The sequence below is a fragment of the Eurytemora carolleeae genome, unplaced genomic scaffold (assembly GCF_000591075.1).
Source record: "Eurytemora carolleeae unplaced genomic scaffold, Eaff_2.0 scaffold113, whole genome shotgun sequence".
Taxonomy (NCBI): Eukaryota; Metazoa; Arthropoda; class Copepoda; order Calanoida; family Temoridae; genus Eurytemora; species Eurytemora carolleeae.
The window spans coordinates 167,622-188,383 of record NW_019396138.1 but is presented as its reverse complement, the minus strand read 5'-3'; the positions used below and the strand labels follow the sequence as shown (position 1 = coordinate 188,383).

Sequence of the window (20,762 nt, the reverse complement as noted above, 5' to 3'; positions counted from 1 at the left end):
CTGCCCCGCTTTATTTATGTAGATCCTAGTTATCTGTGATCCCTGGTGAGGGAGGGGACCCCAGGACGCCATGAGCATCCGCTATGCATACACGCAGAAATGAGCTTGCGCAATACAGCAAAATGTGCCTGCGTAATGAGTGTAATATAGGTGGTTTTTTTAACATGTTTTTAAGTTGAAATAAAAGATTTTTTACAACTTTTTCGCATTAGAGGAATGATAGGTTTCTTAAAGATAGGAAGTATTATCAATTATGCATAAATAATGACTAATTAAGTTGTATATAACATCACTTTAAACATTTCTTGCGCAGAAAGACAAATATTAAGAATAAAAAATTTGAATTGAATTTCATCTTTTGTAATCTTTGATCTAAGCGATACCTTTTCTCGTAGTTCAAATTAAATCTAGAAAATTTGTATCCTTTATTTAAATCTTTTTTTTTAAAAAAAGGTATTGTTTAAATCAAAGTTTACAACAAAACAAAATAAATTTACTCTAGAAATATTTCTCCAAATATCTCCCTCTCTTGGTAAGTCCTTCAACAGTGGAAGACATAAAATAATTATGTCATGGCGAAAAATTCACAAATTACAATCTGTCTGAGAGCAATAAAAACAAGCATATGGTCTTGAATTCAAAATGTGATACGTTGATTTGTTTCGAGGGTTCGACAAAATGGTAAACCTGGTTGACTCGGTAAAAAAAAAATTCAAATAATCTGACAACAGTTTATTAGTTCTGCGGATTGATTTGGTTCAAAAACTGAATGAATACATTGTTACAATTACATACTAACATAATAAATGCAATTTTCCTGAAATTAAGAAAATAAGAATTAAAATGATTTGAAATATTTATGATAAATAAAAGGAATTGAGTCGTTGACACAAACTCTAATTTTCTAACCCTATATCTTTGCAACCGAATGTCGTAGTCTTGATATATTCTTCAAACTATAAATATTGTTAGATCAAATAGTTTAAGTTTAAAATATCAAAGGTTTACACCATTAGGTTGAAAAGATTAGGGATTAAAAAATTTAGTTTGTGGCAGATTAAATTAGTTTGGTATTTAAAGAATAGGATACAGATTAATCAACAGTAAAATTATTAGTTGTATTATTTAATACATGGGGTAACCGTCACATTTTTCTGAATGAATAAAACATTAAGTTAATAAAGGAAAGATTAAATTATGGCAATTAATTGAAATTTTTTTAATTGTACATTATTTCTGGAAGTATTTTTAAGTGTGTTTTTTAAATACGCAAGACATTAAACAAAAAATTCACGAAATTATACACCCCCCCTATGTCCCAATGTCACCAGAGTTTTAATTGCGAGAAAAATATTAATTTTTAAAGTTATCACATTCTTGCTGCCCATAGGGCACATAAACAGTATAATTAATAAATTAGGAAATTAAATAATAAAAAATACAAATTAAAGTAAACAACATGAACAAAATGTTGAATAATACTAGTAGACCCTGAATTCTTTATAGGTTTGATATGAACATATTAAATGTAGATTGTATGTAATTGGTTGGGACTGACACTGCTTGTATATACGTTTCATATTTAACATTGTAAAAACGGAATATTTCGGAAGATTTATCCAGATCCTCCGGAGTCCGCAGACGGAAGAATATGAATGTTTCGTCCGAGTTCAAATTTTATTCCACCTTTAAAGTCTTGAATATCCGTCTTAAACGCGTCCTGAACAAGAAAATGTTGGGTTTGGATTCCTCCCGTCCCTATCTGAAGAGTTCCAACCCTCGGAGAACTTGATAGTCCAACCCGTCCTACTCCTGCTCCACCCTGCAAGTTTACTATATATGGCATAGATTGCTGGCGAGAGGTAACAGGAGCAGAAATCAATCCTGCAACCCTCTTTACGCCAACCTGATCGGACTTGAAGGGAGGTTGGATTCTCTGGATTCCACTGTTGGATATAGCAATCTTCATAACCTTTCTAGTGAGGAACTTAGATCTATCAGCAATAAACAACCCTCCTATCCGCTTACCCCCAAAAGTACACACAGCCAAGGGCTTAGGGTGATCTGAAATAGTTTTTACACAAATAAATATTTGAAATGTGTGGATTTAATATTGTTTTGATTTGATTAGATTACTAGTATTTTTACCTGTAGTATAATGCAGATTTTCATCACAGTAATTATCTTTGAATTGTTGAGTTTGTGGGAAATAGTTCCGTTTAGCAACTGAACATTTGAGCAACGAACTCTGTTTCAAGGGCTCCGAGAGCTCCCACGGTCTCTGTGGTGTTCCTGGAGCCAGCTGGAGACGTCGGGCTAGGATTGATGTTGGTTCAGACTCCGACGAAGATTCGTTTAATTTAGCAGCAGCTTCCTTCTCAGCCTTATGAGCGGCGAGGAGCTCGTCAAAAGGAGCAGAGCGGTTTGTAACTTTTCGTTTCAGGTAAACAGAATGCGATTTACAGGTTAGGGATCTTGTGCAGTTTCGTTTAGCGTCGGCATCCCACACTCCACAATGTTTATTCGGATCATACTCACGTTCTCTTCCGGTTAGTTTCTTCTCTACGCCAGATTTTATTATTATTGGTTTTTTAGGACTACCCTTGGAGAGGGGCGAGACCGTTATATATTGAGTTGGAGAATTGTCTATATCCATTGAATCCTGGTGCTGGAATTGGAACTGTCGGGCAGGGTGGGAGGATATCCTTGGAGGGGTACTGACTGTAGGAGTGGTCATAACAGTCGGAGATCTGGGTTCAGATCTTACCACTCCTAGATGAGATACAGGTTTAGGTTGAGCACAAGATTGCAAGCTTGGACCAGGACGCAGTCCTATTTTTGGTATGGAAGTTGTCGAGTCCACGGATGTTTCTGTTTTGAGAATTGCCACGTTGTATTTAATATTTATTGAGTCCATAACTTGACCCTCTGATATGATACCGATCTCTATGTTAGGTATATCATCTGAGTCAGGTATGCTTATCACATTATGAGTTGTACTATCCGCCTCCTCACCAACATAATTAATAATAGTGGACGGAGCCATGGAGGATGAGAGGTTGGAAACTGATTTCTCCGGTAAGGAACTTGAACTAGGAAGTGCTGGTAACATTTCCACATCATTGTCTATATCATGAGATAGATCAATATCCATATGCTCCACCGCTTCACCTGATAATTCTGTTGTCCCATGATCAGGGGTGGGACTCCGGGTTTCCGGAGCAGATGCACTATCCGCCGGTTGTATACTTGGAGTAGCGGAAAGAGGAGGTGTTGGAGTAGGAACTGGACTAGGACTAGACACTCTGAAGGTTAGGTTTGGTGGTGTAGACGGATATGAAACAGGAAGCGGAGAAGTGGAACTAGATGATCCTGAGACCAATATATCCGGAGGATTGTAGGTTTTCTTCTCATCAAAGCTTAACATCCGATTCATCGGAGTTGAACTAATTTGGCAAGCTCTTAACGCTGTCTCAGCCTGAGCAGCTTTAATCTTGTGATAAGCATTTCTTTCAGATTTGCTCCCGTGCCTTAGCGTCACGTGAGCTTCTAGTGCCTCGACCTTAACTTTTCTACTACATCGGTGACATATGACTAAAATAAATCTGTCCCAAATTGGACATTGTCCATAGGTTGCCATATCTTCTCTGGGTAGTTTCATAACGTCCTCTGTCGGAGGGAGAGCTGAAGAACCTGGTTCGGAGTCCGAGGACGGAGAACCCTGGTTCATTTCCTCTGCCCAGACACTCCATGGTTTTCCTTTCAGCTTCCCATTTGAGCTGGCCATTTTAAATTGAACACAACGACCCAGCTGTTCACCAGCTTAGCCTCAATGTTAAGATCTGAAATAGTGAAAATATTAATGAGAGGTCAGAGCAAAACAATGCGCTGATCCAACAAATATGTCACAAATAGATTTATCATTATCAAATTGTATTTTAGTGGGAGAGGAAACGTTCTCAGTGTCTCCAGTTCCACAGTTTCCATGCTCGTTCCAACCCCAGGAGTAAACACGTCCTTCTCCGTCCAGAGCCAGGCAGTGTTCGGACCCTGATATAACTTTTCTCACTTTTAAACTCGGGGATTCATCCTGAGCAACTAGGTGTAATCCTTCATCACAGATATTCTCTGAACCAGAGCTATGACCTCGTCCACACTGAAAATAGTTGTTCCGTCCCCAGGCGTGACACCGATCTTGTCGAAGACAAACTACGTGCGTCCAGCCACAGCTCACTGTCTCAGAGCCACTAATTAAAACTACTATTTATTTCTTAAATATATTAATGAACAATATGTTTCATCTAAAATAATAGTTGCGACAAATCAGAAAATTTTCTCTAATAAAAATCAAATATTAGTTTCCTGAGTTTTATTTCAGTTGGAACAGGAATTATTTTCTCTAGAGTACTTGATATCTCGTTAAACTTATTACTACCGAAACCAAACAACTTATTCTCACTGCTCAATGTACAACATAAGTTAAAGGACAAAAAAATGGGTTTAAATTCCTTGAAAGGTAACCCTCCCCCCCCCCCTAATTAACCCTATTCCTGCTGGGGGGGGGTCAATTTGCCCCCCCCCCCTGTAGTTTTTTTTACATAACTCAAAAAGTATTGGTCTGAGGCTGTTGAAATTTTCTAACTTTGCCTACATACCCAAAGCCCTCCCTTTAGGCCTAAAACCGGGCTTTAATACTAACTGCCTGAGTCCTCAGGCACACTGCCTGAATGACTGCTTTTTCCTGTAACAAACTAAATCTTTGTTTTGGCCCACTTCCACTTGTCAGATTTTAATAAAATTTAGCTTTTTGGAAAGCCTTTGACATAAGGAAACGAATTGCACAAGTTTTTTGCATATTTGAAATGGCATGGTCAAGGGCTTTTCAAAAATGTATAATTTTTCATTTTTTGAACAAATTTTTTTTTGCAAACATTTTTACTATACAACTGGATTTTGCGATAAAAAATTCAATTTTTGCAATTTTTTTTGCAGATTCTAAAAGTAGAGGACAAGAGCTTTCTAATGATGTATCAGTTGTCATATTTGGACATAAAACATGGGATTTAGAGGGGGGGTCAAATTGACCCCCCCCCCAGCATATCCTGGTTTTCAAGTACCCCAGCAGAGATAGGGTTAAAGGGGTAAAATATTTGTAGCTGTTTTCATCCATGAATTAGGGGAAATAACATTATTTTGCTCAAAAGCAGAGGAGACACTGGAAAGACTAAATAAAAAACCAGTTTTTAACTCCCCCCCACCCTCCACAAAGGAAATCATTTGAACAATACAAATATTAAAATAAATAAAATTCAGCATGTTTAATTATACATTCCTAGTTCCAAGAACAGTGAAAAATTGACCGCAGCTTATTCTAGAAATAGTTTATGTAATTTAAATTTAAAGCGTTGACATCATTCATCTTAAGTAAAAATGTAGTAAGAGAACCCTGTAATGCATATAAGAAGATAAAAGAGGGTATATTTGTTTATGTCTAGCTAGAAAGGAAAGTACAAGGAAGAAAGAGAAATTGTATGTAAGAAGATTAAAGAGGGTATATTTGTTTATGTCTAGCTAGGAAGGAAAGAACAAGGAAGAAAGAAAATTGTATGTTAGAAGATGAAAGAGGATATGTTTATGTCTAGCTATGAAGGTAATTAAAGGAAGAAAGAGAAAGCTGTAATGCATTTAAGAAGATTAAAGACAGAAAGTTTCACTCCAGGAAGGAAATAAAAAAGGAAAAAGTGAACGGGCGTACCCAGGATGCAGAGAAACTAGAAAGAAAGTATGTTAGTGTCTTAGGTGGAATAAGTTCTAAGGAACCTTGTACAAGTTTCCACCTGGTCACATTGTTTAAATCTGGAATACGGGCTGGTAATGAGTCCTTCACATCCTTCCAGGACCTTCCTTCAATTCTTATCTTTATTCCAAGGAAATTCAATGGACCTTTAAATGAATATATTTTTACAAATTATTTACTGTAAAAAACGTGAGGAACAGTACCTCCCCTTTTCATCAAGTGTATATCGGACCACACTACACCCAAATGCAACGTATCGCACAAGGAATATAAAGGTAGGTATAAAGGTATGCCTAGTTGTCCCTTTACTCCTGACCCCCAGCTGTAAACTGATCCAGTCTTAAAAGAATAAACATATTGGGGGTGCTTTTAAAGCAATTTTCATTATAAAGTTTATACTTTGACTTATAAATATACTTTCATTTAGTAAAATCAAGTTCTTGAATCTTTATTACGTGACCATAAATTCTAGTTATAAAACCTTAAACCTTGTCAAGAGCTGCAGCATGACGCAACCCTGCTCCCAAACCCTGGATATTCTCCAAACCTGGAACTTTCTTAAACTGGGAGGATCCGACCTTACTCAGCTCATCAGAACCTGTAACAAGGAATCATTTACTTGCAATATCATCCTAATAGTTTATGCATGAAACATAAGAAAATTTTAAAACATTGTTCTTTCATATCATTCTCTTTCAAACTTTGGGTCTGTCCTAGAGAACAATTTTTGTTTTAATGTACACCCCTGTAGTATATTTCATCTTCCATCCCTTTTACGTATGCATGTTTTTTCTTCAAAAAATAGGATAAGGCGAGGTAAAGGTTTGTTTTATTTTTATTTTAATGCAACAAAATAGCACTATTTTAATTGTAAAGCAACATTAGTCAGTTAAAAGCTCTTGGAGCCGAGACACTGTCCAGTGTCCATGAATTCCGTTATTTTTCCAATCCAGTGTTTACAATACAAGTTCCTGACTATCCTAATACGTCACTGATAAATTTTAACACAAAACAAACCCTTTTCCAGCTCTTTAGGTTCACTTAGATATAGATCGATAGATATATACATTTGACTAAATATTTTAACAGATAACAATTACATTGCACAATTTTTACATTTTAATTTAGCCAGGACCTCTCTAATCAGTGTAGGTTATTTTGAATGAGAGGCCCTTTTGCAGCGATAAAACAATTTAGAACTAATGAAAGAAAAGAGATGTGGAGGGGAAGGAAAATGAGTAGATAGAGGAAAAGGTATTGAAGAATAGAGAGGAAAAGGAAGAAGAAAGCAACGTAATGAGGAGGGGAAGGAAAATGAGTAGATAGAGGAAAAGGTATTGAAGAATAGAGAGGAAAAGAAGAAGAAAGAAGATCGTACGGGGCCCCAGCAACCCAGCACACAAAGTTTATAATGTGTTATGTTTTATTATTTATGTCATAATAATTGTCCTAATATCTCACTCTCATTTTTAAAATATATCAAAAAGCATGTTGTATTTAGTTGGTCAGTTCAGTTCAAGAGAGAGAGATCATAACTTCTATTTTAGGCTNTAATTGTCCTAATATCTCACTCTCATTTTTAAAATATATCAAAAAGCATGTTGTATTTAGTTGGTCAGTTCAGTTCAAGAGAGAGAGATCATAACTTCTATTTTAGGCTAGGAAGCATACACTCAATTGTCACAGGATGAAACCTGCTCTTTTCTCCGTACTCTGTGAGATCAAGGAGAAAACTGTCCTTAGTTTGAGAAATTGTACAGACGATGAACCCCCAGATCCTCAGCTTATGAGATTAGATAACATGCTCATAGCAGAGGGCGTTTCAGGTAGTATCCATAAATCATCCAACCCCTCTCATGGAGCATGTAAATGGACAGGTACCAAAATTATATGGTATATGATGGAAACTGGCAGTGGGCTTAAGAAACACAAATTTTCCAGTATTCAACTTACTATAAAAAGAACATTATAAAAAAGTACGGAAAAAAAGGATAAATATAATATGTCCGAAAATTTGAACAAGACGGCAATGTAATCAGAAAAATTGAACAAACATGTAATTTATAACCAGAAAACTTGCATAAGTATGTAATGTAACCAGAAAGTTAGTTTAAGTATGTAATGAAATCAGAACATGAAAGTTCTTAATGAAAGTTGTTTCAGGTTTTACATTTTTATTCATCCCTGAACAAAACTAGATCTTTTCTCTAGGTCCTGAGAAGGGAGGAGGAGCATCAGCCGCAGCCAGTGCAGCTGCAGCAGCAAACTCAGAAGCTACCATAGAACATTCCGATTACAGAGCTAAACTCACGCAAATTAGGACGATCTATAACCAGGAGCTGGAGAAGTATGATCAGGCGTGCAATGAGTTCACAACACACGTGATGAACCTACTGAGAGAGCAGAGCAGAACCCGACCCATTACACCTAAAGAGATTGAGAGAATGGTGCAAATTATTCACAAAAAGTTCAGTTCTATCCAGGTAATACAGAAATTATTTTTATTCATTTTTATCCTAGAAGCAAAAACTGGGATTTTGATCTGGATTTAGCATGTAAACTTTACATGTAAAGCAAATGCTCACAATTTCATGGTTATTTTCTTATATATATATATATATATATATATATATATATTTATAAAAATAAGTGTATATTATGCTCTCTATTAGAATAATTTCGTAATTAGTAAATTAACAGTTTTCAGAGTGACTTCAGAGTTTAAAACTGAAATAAAAACATTTAAAAGTTTCTATCATTAATTAACATGTTTAGTTTACAGTAAATATTATTTTTGATTATAATAAGTATGACTTTACCAAGCTGAAAGAACTTATTAGAACCAGCGGAGAGAACAGTCCCGTCCTGAAGCAGGAGTAAAGAGAAATCCCATCCCGCGGCTACATCAACAACTCCGGATACATCAGTTCTTGTGAACCTTGTCAAGTTTTCATCAGATTCTATCCCAAGCTGGCCAAACCGGTTCCATCCACAAACAAACAAGTTCCCATCAGAATCCAAGGCCAGCGTATGCCCCCCACCTCCAATTATTTTAACAAATTCATGTTCGATGTTCACATGTTTGGGAATTTCTTCTTGTTCACTAATATATCCTAAACCTAACTGCCCATAATTATTTGCTCCCCATGCGTAAAGCATACTTTCTCACTAGTTCACAACGACGTAAATTTTTTAAAATGAGCAAAATCTTAAGACCTGCAGGATCAGCTGAGAGAAAGAAAAGCCGGTTTCAGCTTACATGACAACACAAGAGAGAAAGAGCAAAGTACAACTGGAAGTCTACACACATGTTTATTAATCATGCGGATTAAAATATTAACCAAAATGTTATCACAAGTTTGTCTGTACAATCTAATATGTTATTGGGACATCCCTGAGAGCACAGCTGTGAAGCGTGCAGTGGACTATAAGGCCGGGCTGAGCTACCTGGGTTAGCGTAGCGCAACCTCACTCCCCCCCCCCCTCCTATTCCCAACCCAACCCCGCGGGAGGCAGCTCGCAGATTTTAGAAATGTTTTCTAACAATATTTGCAATGTCGGTCCTACACAAAATATTTTGGAAACATGATTGTTTTGTCAGACATAATTAGAAAATTAAATTGATATAGTATAGCATTGATAAAAATGTAAAAAGCGTCAATTAAACCGGGGAAAAGTGTTAAGTTCAGTGCTCCTGAACAATAAAGTCTCGCACATGAATGCTTAAACTAAGAAGGAAGGAAGAACTCTCCTGCTGTAGAGGGTTCAATGTTTCAGCTGTTCAGAGTTTCCAAGGGCTGTGGAGAGACTAGCTCAAGTTCACTGGGATTGGTCGGAACAGGTTCCTTATACGCATGCGCAGTGAAACCAGGCAGTTCAGCCCACACCACTCTGCCAGTCTTCCCTGTCAATCAAAACATTGACCGAAAAAAAAACCAAGAAAGATAAACAAAGAAGTTAAATAGTTTCCTTTAATGACCGGAGTTTTAATAAACCAAAAATTCCGCTGAATATAAAAACATTTCCGTACCTAGCTCTACTTTTTTGGAATTAAAACGTTACTGTGTGTTGTACACAACAAATAAACTGAAAATACATGACCTAAGATCGAATGGATGATCAAAGTCGTATGATGCATTATCAGCAAGCGTATGGGATGGGAGGCATGGGAGATCAAGCATCACCTGGAGCACATGAAGATAATCTAGATAGCAGTCGTGGACATGCAGACATCAACACCATCCTAGATCAGATTATGAACATCACCGACCAATCACTTGATGAGGCACAGGTTTCATTTCTCCTCTTCTTTCCTTGGTCAAACATTCCGCACCCCCCTCCCTCTGTACTTACGCTTTTTTTTGTCTTTCCTTGATTAATCTAGACTTTAGAGGATCTTGTCTTTCCTTGATTAATCAAGACTCTAGAGGATCTTGTCTGTCCTTGATTAATCTAGACCCAAAAGGATCTTGTCTTTCAGTTTCTTTGATTAATATAGACTCCAGCGGATCTTGTCTTTCGTTGATTAATCTAGACCCAAGAGGATCTTGTCTTTCCTTGATTAATCTAGACCCAAGAGGATCTTGTCTTTCCTTGATTAATATAGACTCCAGCGGATCTTGTCTTTCCTTGATTCATATAGACTCCAGCGGATCTTGTCTTTCCTTGATTAATCTAGACTCTAGAGGATCTTGTCTTTCCTTGATTAATCTAGACTCTAGAGGATCTTGTCTTTCCTTGATTTATATAGACTCTAGCGGATATTGTCTTTCCTTGATTTAAATACAAGATTTAGAAGATTAATTTAATCCTTGATAAATCCAGGTTCAACTGAAGCAGAGTACCTGTGAGGCCGTGATGATCCTAAGATCTAGGTTCCTGGACGCTAGACGGAAACGGAGAAATTTCAGGTTTCCTACCACCATTTTTTTTCATTTTTATCCAACCTATTTACCATTTTTCTTCATTTTTATCCAACCTATTTACCATTTTTCTTCTTTTTTATCCAACTTATTTACCATATTTCTTAATTTTTATCCAACCTATTTACCATATTTCTTCATTTTTATCCCACTTATTTACCATTTTTCTTCATTTTTATTCAACTTATTTAGCATTTTTCTTTATTTTTATCCCCCTAAGTTGCAATTTTTCTTCATTTTTATCCAACTTAATGTATAATCTTCCATGAACGAGATCCATTTTTACAGTAAATTTTTTTTATGTCCTATATCATTCATTTAAAAGAATATGTTCTCTGAATCCTACTTTGAAGGAATATTTTCTCTAAATCCTACATTAAAAGGAATATTTTCTCTGAATCCTACTTTGAAGGAATAATTTCTCTGAATCCTACTTTGAAGGAATATTTCTCTGAATCCTACTTTAAAGGAATATTTTCTCTGAATCCTTCTTTTAAGGAATATTTCTCTGAATCCTTCTGTAAAGGAATATTTTTTCTGAATCCTTCTTTTAAGGAATATTTCTCTGAATCCTTCTGTAAAGGAATATTTTTTCTGAATCCTACTTTTAAGAAATATTTCTCTGAATCCTACTTTAAAGGAATATTTTCTATAACCCACACTTTGACGGAATATTTTCTCTGAACTCGTATTCCTTAAATGGATTATTACTGCTTCCTTTTTGAAGAGATAATTTTCTAAAATCCCGATAGATAATTATGCGCATGTAAATTCTCACTTCTCCAGAAACCGAAACCGTAACTATCGGATATAAATATCTATTTGTTGTAGTAAGCAAGCTTCTGAAATCCTAAACGAGTATTTCTACTCCCACCTGGCGAACCCCTACCCTAGCGAGGAGGCGAAGGAGGAGCTGGCCAGGAAGTGCGGGATAACGGTGTCCCAGGTAAATATTTATAATATCTTGAAGAAAAATTCTTTTTATTTCTACAGAATCTCACAGAACGTTAGGCCAGGAAGAAAACAAGCATTCATCTTATTTTTTAGCTTTGTATTTGTCTATCTTTGTTAGTCTTTTTTTCAAACATTTTGAATGGATTTATTTAGTAGAATTTTTTAAGAAACCGCAATTATATAACATTGTGGACTAGTATAAAAATATATGTTCTTGTCATTAGGTTAACAACTGGTTTGGAAATAAGAGGATCAGATACAAGAAGAACATCACCAAGGCCCAGGAAGAGGCAAATATGTACGCCGCCAAGGCAGCTGCGGCGGCCGGCGGAGATTCTCCCGGTCCTATCCTTTCTCCGGGTAGTGAGTGGGGTGGAGGTGGAATGCATTTTCCTGGTTCTCCAGGCTTCCCTGGATACTAGAGACTCCAGATCATCTTCATACAGTATTCTCAGGTAGATATAAGAGTAACCAATTATATGTAATTTAAATGCAGTTTGAATTAAAAAACATCTTGTCATGTCTAAAATATTTTATTAAATGAAAAGGTTTCACAGACTATGAAATAAATATTTTAAAATTTTGTTTATTTTTTAATAATGATGCTCGTATCCAATATCCATACTAACATTATACAAAATTGATAAATATATTTCTAGTTCCCCGAGAATGCAATCTCAACTAGCTCTGGACAAGAATATTTGCCAGCAAAAATCTTATATCTCTCTCTCTCGTGACGTAATACAGAAAAGCATAAACAAAGTTACCGTATTCTATCTGACCTGTGAACCAGTGAGTTAAGCCCAGTTTATAACAAAGGGTGAACTTTTACACCCAACCATTGAAAATATGACTCAAGAAAATTTAAATATCAGGAATAAAAACGCTCAATTTATTAACGCCTCGTAGACAGCTGCGGTAAGACACGCTAGATATTTCCTGTTAATTTGAATTTTCTTGGTTAAACTCTAAATCTATGCAGTTGTAAGAAAATTTCTAATATGAATGAACTCCTCCGGTACTCGTCTCATTTCAGCATTTTTTCATTCCTAATAACTTCTTCCCTGCCCTTTTCTTTTTTCTCCACCTCCCCCGCCTCTTTACTTCCNGTTCACTGTACAGTGTACATTGCACACTAAATATTGTTTGTTGTACACAGTGCTTTATACACTTACACTATGTGCTGTACCCCACCTGTAGAATATCTGCATACTCCTTGTTCAGAATAGGTTGGAATGGAATAGGCAGCAGAATGTGCGACATCTTGCGGGAATAAAAGGAAACTAGTTTCCCTCACCTAGTTCAGGTCTTAATATTTCAATATCCAATATCTGAAATATATGAAGAAGCATTTCAATAAATATATTTACATTTATAGCCATATAGTTTCAGGGGCGGATACAGGATTTAAGTGAGGGTGGTGCTAGAATTATTTCTAAACCAAATAATCCAGATTTAGGAACCAAAAACGCGCCGCATGCAAATTTTTTTAGATAAATATTTTTTCTGTTTTGCACTAGATTTTCTATCCCTTAAGTGCTATTGAGAAGCTCTTATAGTTATAAGAGATATAATAGTTACTCCATGGACCCAACCTTCCCACATGGCCGGGTTGGATGACTACGGAGACGTATCCAAGTATTCAGACATCAATGCATTTTGGAAATTGCAGTACTAGGACTATTTTGTTATTAGCGTTTCATCGATCATATTTTTAAAATTAGATTGTAAAGTCGTCTAATTAATTAAAAATTAATTCCGGGTCTTTCTGATTATAACTGTACTACAATCAGTTTTTAATGTTTTTATTTCTCCCGATGTTAAAGTAAATGTTTCACAATTATAGTCTGAAAAAGTCAATTTAAAAAAATCTATCCATATAGTTCACATGAAACCAAACTTTATGTCGTGGATTTAAAAACAAAAGACCGTTGTGCGTGTGGCGTTAAACATGCGAGACAAACATGAATTGGTAGTTTTAATGGAACCAACGTAAATGAAATGGTAGAGTATAAATTGTAACCAAAACAAATGTACGGATATGTCGTCTTTGATTTTCCTTCCCGCCACGGTTTGAATATTTAACCTGAATTTCTCTGCCCCCAGTACAGTCTACTCTCCGCTACAGATTCTGTTTACAAGAAACAATGGCGACTGAATAAAGGTATCAGTGAAAATTTAAATATCAATTTAAAGATGAAACGGACACGTATTTGTTTTATTTAATATTTCTGATTTTGGGAAAAATTTTAAGATTTTGTTTGTAGTGAAAATTGTTAAGTTTACATATAACAACCATTTACAACAGATTTTTATTTTAGTATTTCTACAAAGACAAACTTGAAGAATTCCAGTATGCATCCGTTAGGACAGAACGGATATAATAGTTACTCCATGGACCCAACCTCCCCACACTCCAACGGGAATGGGAATGGGTTGGATGACTCCGGAGACGGATCCAAGTATTCAGACATCAATGCAATCCTGGACCAGATACTAAATATTACAGACCAAAGCTTAGACGAAGCTCAGGTTTGTATTTAATTGGTTAGGGATGGATAAGAATGTTTTAATTCTAAACTAGGAAGATACATTATAAACCCTGATAATTCTGTTTGTGTTTTGCAGTTTCTGGGTGGAAAATAATTAAAATTAGAGTTTCTCAAGCTTACTTTAGTAGTTATGTTTATTGTCGGCCTAAAAATTGCAGTACACGTTTTTGTAAACAAAGCTACTGGTGTATCTCACCTTCTCCCGCTTCCTTCACCCCACCTTCATCAATATTTCCCCGCCTTCTCCTGCTCTCATAATTCTTCATTTTCCCTGCCTTCATACTTGATTTTACACTGCAAATTTGTCCCAGTAATTTCTTTCAAACATTAATTTCTTGAGATATGAATTATTATGGCTTTAGTGAATTATCTATGCAGTGGTTCTCAGAATAATCTGGATGAAAAGTGCAAAATAAAGGCATAACGTGTTTAGTTCTTGCAGAGAAAGTGTGGTTTTATATACTTATTAAATAATTCCTCAGCTCATTTGAATAGATTTAGCTGAAAAAACTTAGGTCGTCGTTCAATTCCTGATTATTCTGGAGAACCTGTATTTACCAAGCTGGAATTAAACCAACATGAAAACTGTTATGAAATATTTCCTGTTCCAGAAGTTCTAGGCAACTGTGTATAGTTCTCAATTTAAAGTGTAATCTTAGCATATTAAATATGTTGTATATTTCCTTTCGTGTTTACCAAATTCACCAAATGTATTATGTATTCCATCTTATATTTATTATGTAAGATAATTTGTAATAAAGTTTCTTTCAACGCTCAATTATGTAATTATGATTAATGTTTTTCCTGTTTAATTAATTATATGTGATGCGGGAAAAAAGAAAGGAAAGTAGAAAACGAAGAAAAAATCTTATATTAAAACAATAAAATCTTACAATTGCGGAACACAAATACTGCTAAATTTGACAGGAACAAGTGCCCCATTTTTCAATGATTTTAGTGGGGGGGGGGGCAAACAAAAAGCGTTTCTGGGACCCTGGGTGGTGATAATTTTCTCAGGGTTCCTCACGAATATAAGACTGATTATTTTAAATCAAGCATCATATATTGTACGCTTTATTAGATCATTTCGAACTAAGTTTGTAAAACAAATATTTAGTTTATATACATTATTTTATACTAAGTTATTTTCAAGTGAGGGTTATGCTGTCCGACTCACAACGTACCCGTTAAACATGTCCGACTCACAACGTACCCGTTAAAAGTTTACATGAGCAACACTGAGAAAGATTTTGTCGTTATATTTTTTCTATCTTGAGTTAAATTCGATCTAACAATGTTAATTATTTGAAGAACCCTGAAATGGAAATCTTCGTTGTGAATTCTGTGAATAGCATGAATTGAGGTCATTGAGGGTCACTTGAAATTACGTCGACGGTCGCTTGAAGTTAATTAATAATCCAGCCTCTAATTTTATCATTAAATATATGTACTTATGATAACAGATTAACACAGTTCAATGATAAGATATGAAAAAAGTGTATAAATATAGTTTAAATGTTCTTAAAACTGCTTCTAGTAGGTGCAATGTCTCAATGAAAGAATTGAGGATTTGTTAAACTAAAAGACGAAAAAAGATTTAATTTTTTTTGGAAAAATTTACTACTGGCATAATTAGAAAGACCTGAGATGGAATTTAAAGAATGTAAGCCGCGGTTTAAATCCGCCAAAACCCGGTTTAAATTAAGCGCCGGTTTAAATCTTGAAACATTTGATACAATTTTAAGTGGAACCAACCATATTTAAACCGCGGCTTAAATTTAAACCGCCGCTCAAATTCTTTAAATTCGGCCACAGGAATTAATTGACAGTGAATCAGACAGTGGCGGATACAATATATGTTCTTGTNATAGTTGGGATCTGTTCATAATTAAACACTATATAGTTGGGATCTGTAGTTTAATTAAATTCTATACATATTGCTTCAATTCTTTAATTGTACAAATTATGGATAGAACCTATAACATGTACAGATCTTCTGTTTACCAGTAACCAGTGTGCTAACATGTTTAAAAATCAAAATATGCAATATTCTATATTATTATTATTATTATTATTATTATTATTATTTAACTAGTTTTAAATTTAAGAGAGAGAAAGTAGAAAATAAGAGAATAAAAACTAGAGAGAGATGAATGAAACAAATATATTTGTAGGCTCGGAAGCATACTCTCAACTGCCACCGAATGAAACCAGCCCTTTTCTCCGTCCTGTGTGAGATCAAGGAGAAGACAGTTCTCAGTCTCAGAAATCTAAATGACGAGGTATGATAACCCTGTTACAAAATTTACATAAAAGTACTAGACTTTAGAGACAAGAGGGATTTAAAAAAACCAAGAGACAGAAACTGGACCTTTAATCGACTTAAAGATACGAAGTTACTAGACCAGACCTAGACTAAACCTAGAGACACAATAGGGCCTTACCAGACCAGACCGAGAGGCTACAACGCATAAATCAGACCTTGAGATTCAATGGATTAAAAACTCTGAACCAAATCTTAAAACTAGTAATTTGACTTCTTATTCAAATCTATTTTGTTTGTAGGATCCCCCAGATCCCCAGTTGATGAGACTAGACAACATGTTAATAGCAGAGGGCGTGGCTGGTCCTGACAAGGGAGGTTCTGCTACTGCTCCACCCACTCCTCTCTCCTCCCCTGAAACCTCGATAGAACACTCTGATTACAAGGCTAAGCTTGGACAGATTAGAACTATTTACCACCAAGAACTGGAGAAATATGACCAGGTATAGAACACCCTGGACTTAGATTCAGCAGAATTTAATGTCTTCAATATATTTCCATATTTTTTGTTTTTTTTTTCTTATCCCAAATAATTTTTTAGATTTCTTTGTTGGGCTTTTCTGTAACATAAATATACTAAGTGATGATGGATATGGTTTAATTTTATATATTTATCAGGGATGTCAGGAGTTTACAACTCATGTAATGAACCTACTACGAGAGCAGTCTAGGACACGTCCTATCACACCCAAAGAAATCGAGAGAATGGTTGGAATCATACACAAGAAATTTAACTCAATTCAAGTACAATTGAAACAATCCACCTGTGAGGCAGTAATGATCCTGAGATCCAGGTTCCTAGATGCCAGGAGGAAGCGAAGGAACTTCAGCAAGAAGTCGAGTGAGGTTCTCAACGAGTACTTCTACTCCCACCTGTCCAACCCCTACCCCAGTGAGGAGGCGAAGGAGGAATTGGCCAGAAAATGCGCGATTACAGTTTCACAGGTAAACTTATCGAATTAATCTTCCAAACAACTTTTTTACTTTCTTTATCAAATAGTTGAAAATTAAAAACACAAACTCATGTTAATTGATTGATTGATATGGACTGTATGATATACTTGATTGACTGATTATTGGAACAAGCTCGGCAAAAATAATTATTATTCCAGGTTAGCAATTGGTTCGGAAACAAGAGGATCAGATACAAGAAGAACATTGTCAAGGCACAAGAGGAGGCGAATATGTACGCCGCCAAGGCAGCTGCCGCCGCCGTAACTCCTGGAGGTTCGCCGGGACCTATGATGTCCCCCGGGAGTCAATGGGGCGGAAGCCAGTATTCTGGAGATGGCCCTGCCTATGGCGGATACTAGAATAGAAATTAGCGTATACGTATTAATAATCACGTAATTTAACATGTTTTCGTTCAATGTTGAGAATATGTAAATTATGGCGTTCTATACTGTGAACTTTCATTTGCTTGTCATCTGGGGTTATTGAATAAAATCAGATCAAAATGGCGAATAAAACAAATGACATGAATCTCTGAAAATCTTTGAATAGCTATTTCAAATGTACTCGTCACTTAAACGGCAGAATATACTTCTAAACGTAGTTCTGCACAAGCCAATGCCGAGTACTGGTAAAATCTGGCAAAAATGTAGGCAAACAATAAATAGATTGGTCTTGGGCATATTTTTATTCGGCAACGTTTCATTCATTCTATGCCAAGCAATGGATTTATCAACCCAGAGAAAATTATTCAACATATGACTTAACTTTAATCTGTTTTTGTGAAGATTGTTTTTTGTCAAATAGTGGATAATCTGTAAGCTTATAGCGGATAACCTATAATAAGCCTAAGACGGATAAACTGCAAGTTTCTGACGATTAAATTTTAAGCTTATGGTGGATAATCTGTAAGCATATGGCTGAAGATCTGTAAGCTTGTGGTAGATAATCTGCAAAACCTAAAGCGGCTAATCATGGCGGATAATCTCTTAACTTATAGCGGACAATCTGTAAACTTATGGCAGATGACCGGTAAGCTTATGGCAGATGACCGGTAAGCTTATGGCAGATGACGTGTGTACAATTGCATATTAAATTACTTGACATTAGTGTGCTTCAAAAGCAACTCTGTACAAATGCATCCTCGAATCGTGGCAAATTTAAAACTTCAAGATTCAAAGATTTTAAGATTTTGCTCAAAGCAACCTCCACCTCGGTCCAATTATCAATATTTATTGAACATATTCAGCTTTTTATTTATTTTTAATATTGGTCGCTTGGCGTTCATCTTACTTTAGAAACCGCTTTTTACGTTACCAAATAATTTGCTAATTCATGTTCAGAAACCAACCCCCCCCCCCCCTCCTGTAGTTTAATTAAATTCTATACATATTGCTTCAATTCTTTAATTGTACAAATTATGGATAGAACCTATAACATGTACAGATCTTCTGTTTACCAGTAACCAGTGTGCTAACATGTTTAAAAATCAAAATATGCAATATTCTAGATTTAGCTCATTATAATCCAAGTTTACTAAAGATAGGTAAGATGGTTGGATTTATTCTTGTTTATTTTTCAGTCCAATCATTTAATGATACATAAGTTTAGAATAGTATTACTAAAATGATTATGTGGCGGAAAATTAACAAGATACGGAAAGAAATTTTACTCCAAGATTTAGAAAATCCCATCACCAAATCTTTGAAAGTAACCTTGGATGTTGTTGTTGAATCCTTCCATTTCTTCATAAAACCATCTTGCATCTCAGCTGGGTTTATGCAGTTTTTCTGGACTTTAGTTTTTCTTTGTAAATAATACTATTGTTGATAAATGTATTTGAGATTTCAGTATTATTTAGGATTTATGTATTTGTACGGTTTCATAAGTAAAATTATAATTAAACATTGTTGATTGGGTAGAAACCTTCCATACCAAGAAATAACGCAAATCTGAAAGGGATTGTTCTAGTTTTAGAAATTATTATGATAATTCACTAGAGCTGTGAACTCTTGTATTGTGAATATCGAGATCAATGCTTGATATTGATCTTTTGTTTATCTGCAGATTAACTTAATCTTTATTTCTTTATTTGATACCCCGCATGGTTCAAGAAATGGGTTGAAGGGAGCTAGGAATAACTAAAATGAAGATATGGAAAGGTTTAGTTTTTATAGTTGCCCTTGACCCTCAAATTAAAAGTGGATATCGAGATCTGTGGATCTGGATTACGAGATATCCAAAACAAAAGTTCCCAGCTCTGGAACCATGCTCTAATATTAAAACAATCCCTTTTTAAACTATTGAGTTTTCTTCTCAGTAGAACTACAGCTGGGTTCATTCTCCTTAATCTTCTTAGGGCACATTTGCTTGTCAGGGTTGGATATTTTCTCAACAACTGCACTCTTAGATGTCTCCGATACTTTAGCTTTCTTGACTGCTTTATCTGGTCTGGAATTAGAACCATAGAAAGAAAGAAAGAGAGCGAGAGAAGTTTTGAAGACAAAAATATTTTTAAAAAGAAGGATTCTAGATTTCTTCTCTGGATTTTAATTTTGAATTCGGTATTTTTATTTTTTAATGATTCCAACTGAGAAAAGAAGATTATTTGATTTTTTCTCTAATCCCCAAAATTAATCAGTTAAGTCCTTACACTTCGTAGACTAATCCAAAAATCTGCTAATTAAAGTTTTAACTGAAGAAAGTCGAATAAAGAAAAGCTGGAAATGCCCGCTGTTCAAATCGAAAGAAGTAAAATGTATAGCATAACATTTTTTGTTAAAATTAGTTCTCTCCGGCTTATTATATTTAATAAAACACACAATACAGAACTAAAATTGTCACAGAATACTTTCTATTTGTTTACTTCAAACAACTGTTAAATGTACGAAATAACCTGAACACTAGTAGAATCCAAGCAACCACAGCAAAAAGTAAGTATACGGAGAGAACGGAATTAAAAATAGTATCTCCGGTTGGTTCCATCCTGTTAGTAAATATAACTCTAACTGATCTCAATATCTTGGAGCAATTGAGAATGTGTAAATGTCACCGAGAGAACGGAAACGGGATATACAAGAAAATCTGGACATTTTTCAATATTAAACAAATAATATTCTCATAGTCCTCGTCATTTTCGAGATTACCAGACAGGATCTCTAAATCAATAATGTGAATAAGTTTGATCCCCTCCCTACCCTTGGTTTTATCAGTGGATCAATATACTGACATTTACTCCGGGTTTACCTGACTAATAATCTATT

General features: G+C 35.3%; 4 protein-coding genes and 1 long non-coding RNA gene across 14 annotated transcripts; 2 read left to right on the top strand and 3 right to left on the bottom strand.

Annotated features, from left to right (window-relative positions):
* Positions 1 to 717: 717 nt before the first annotated feature.
* LOC111696092 (uncharacterized) lies at positions 718 to 3,872 on the bottom strand. Its single transcript, XM_023465623.1, has 2 exons — positions 2,149 to 3,872; positions 718 to 2,064 (listed from the first exon to the last, which is right to left on the bottom strand). Exons 1-2 carry the CDS (start codon positions 3,785 to 3,787, stop codon positions 1,616 to 1,618), a joined length of 2,088 nt encoding a protein of 695 aa, XP_023321391.1. The 5' UTR covers positions 3,788 to 3,872; the 3' UTR covers positions 718 to 1,615.
* On the bottom strand, positions 3,842 to 9,255 carry LOC111696093 (secretion-regulating guanine nucleotide exchange factor). Of its 6 annotated transcripts, none has more exons than XM_023465628.1 (7): positions 8,617 to 9,255; positions 6,345 to 6,395; positions 6,091 to 6,136; positions 5,838 to 5,912; positions 5,333 to 5,371; positions 4,363 to 4,458; positions 3,842 to 4,247 (listed from the first exon to the last, which is right to left on the bottom strand). In XM_023465628.1, exons 1-7 carry the CDS (start codon positions 8,954 to 8,956, stop codon positions 3,860 to 3,862), a joined length of 1,035 nt encoding a protein of 344 aa, XP_023321396.1. In that variant the 5' UTR covers positions 8,957 to 9,255; the 3' UTR covers positions 3,842 to 3,859. The 6 variants fall into 6 exon arrangements, with proteins under 6 accessions (XP_023321396.1, XP_023321395.1, XP_023321394.1 ...); XM_023465627.1 differs by having other exon boundaries at positions 5,821 to 5,904; XM_023465626.1 differs by having other exon boundaries at positions 5,838 to 5,904; positions 6,286 to 6,395; positions 8,617 to 9,252.
* On the top strand, positions 7,423 to 15,003 carry LOC111696095 (homeobox protein extradenticle). Of its 5 annotated transcripts, none has more exons than XR_002764004.1 (7): positions 7,423 to 7,623; positions 8,009 to 8,280; positions 10,622 to 10,707; positions 11,551 to 11,665; positions 11,898 to 12,128; positions 12,333 to 12,591; positions 14,788 to 15,003. XR_002764004.1 is itself a non-coding variant. In XM_023465633.1 (6 exons), the coding sequence occupies exons 1-5, from the start codon at positions 7,485 to 7,487 to the stop codon at positions 12,093 to 12,095; spliced, it is 810 nt and encodes a 269-aa protein (XP_023321401.1). In that variant the 5' UTR covers positions 7,423 to 7,484; the 3' UTR covers positions 12,096 to 12,128; positions 12,333 to 12,781. The 5 variants fall into 5 exon arrangements, 1 of the variants encoding a protein (XP_023321401.1); XR_002764003.1 differs by having other exon boundaries at positions 14,771 to 15,003; XR_002764002.1 differs by having other exon boundaries at positions 12,333 to 12,691.
* LOC111696094 (homeobox protein extradenticle) lies at positions 13,743 to 19,355 on the top strand. Its single transcript, XM_023465632.1, has 6 exons — positions 13,743 to 13,837; positions 13,995 to 14,205; positions 16,400 to 16,507; positions 16,791 to 16,991; positions 17,167 to 17,493; positions 17,661 to 19,355. The coding sequence occupies exons 2-6, from the start codon at positions 14,029 to 14,031 to the stop codon at positions 17,859 to 17,861; spliced, it is 1,014 nt and encodes a 337-aa protein (XP_023321400.1). The 5' UTR covers positions 13,743 to 13,837; positions 13,995 to 14,028; the 3' UTR covers positions 17,862 to 19,355.
* LOC111696097 (uncharacterized) lies at positions 19,353 to 20,536 on the bottom strand. The gene is made up of 2 exons (XR_002764005.1): positions 20,396 to 20,536; positions 19,353 to 19,950 (listed from the first exon to the last, which is right to left on the bottom strand). It is a non-coding gene; the product is annotated as an uncharacterized LOC111696097 (long non-coding RNA).
* Between the last annotated feature and the right edge of the window lie 226 nt (positions 20,537 to 20,762).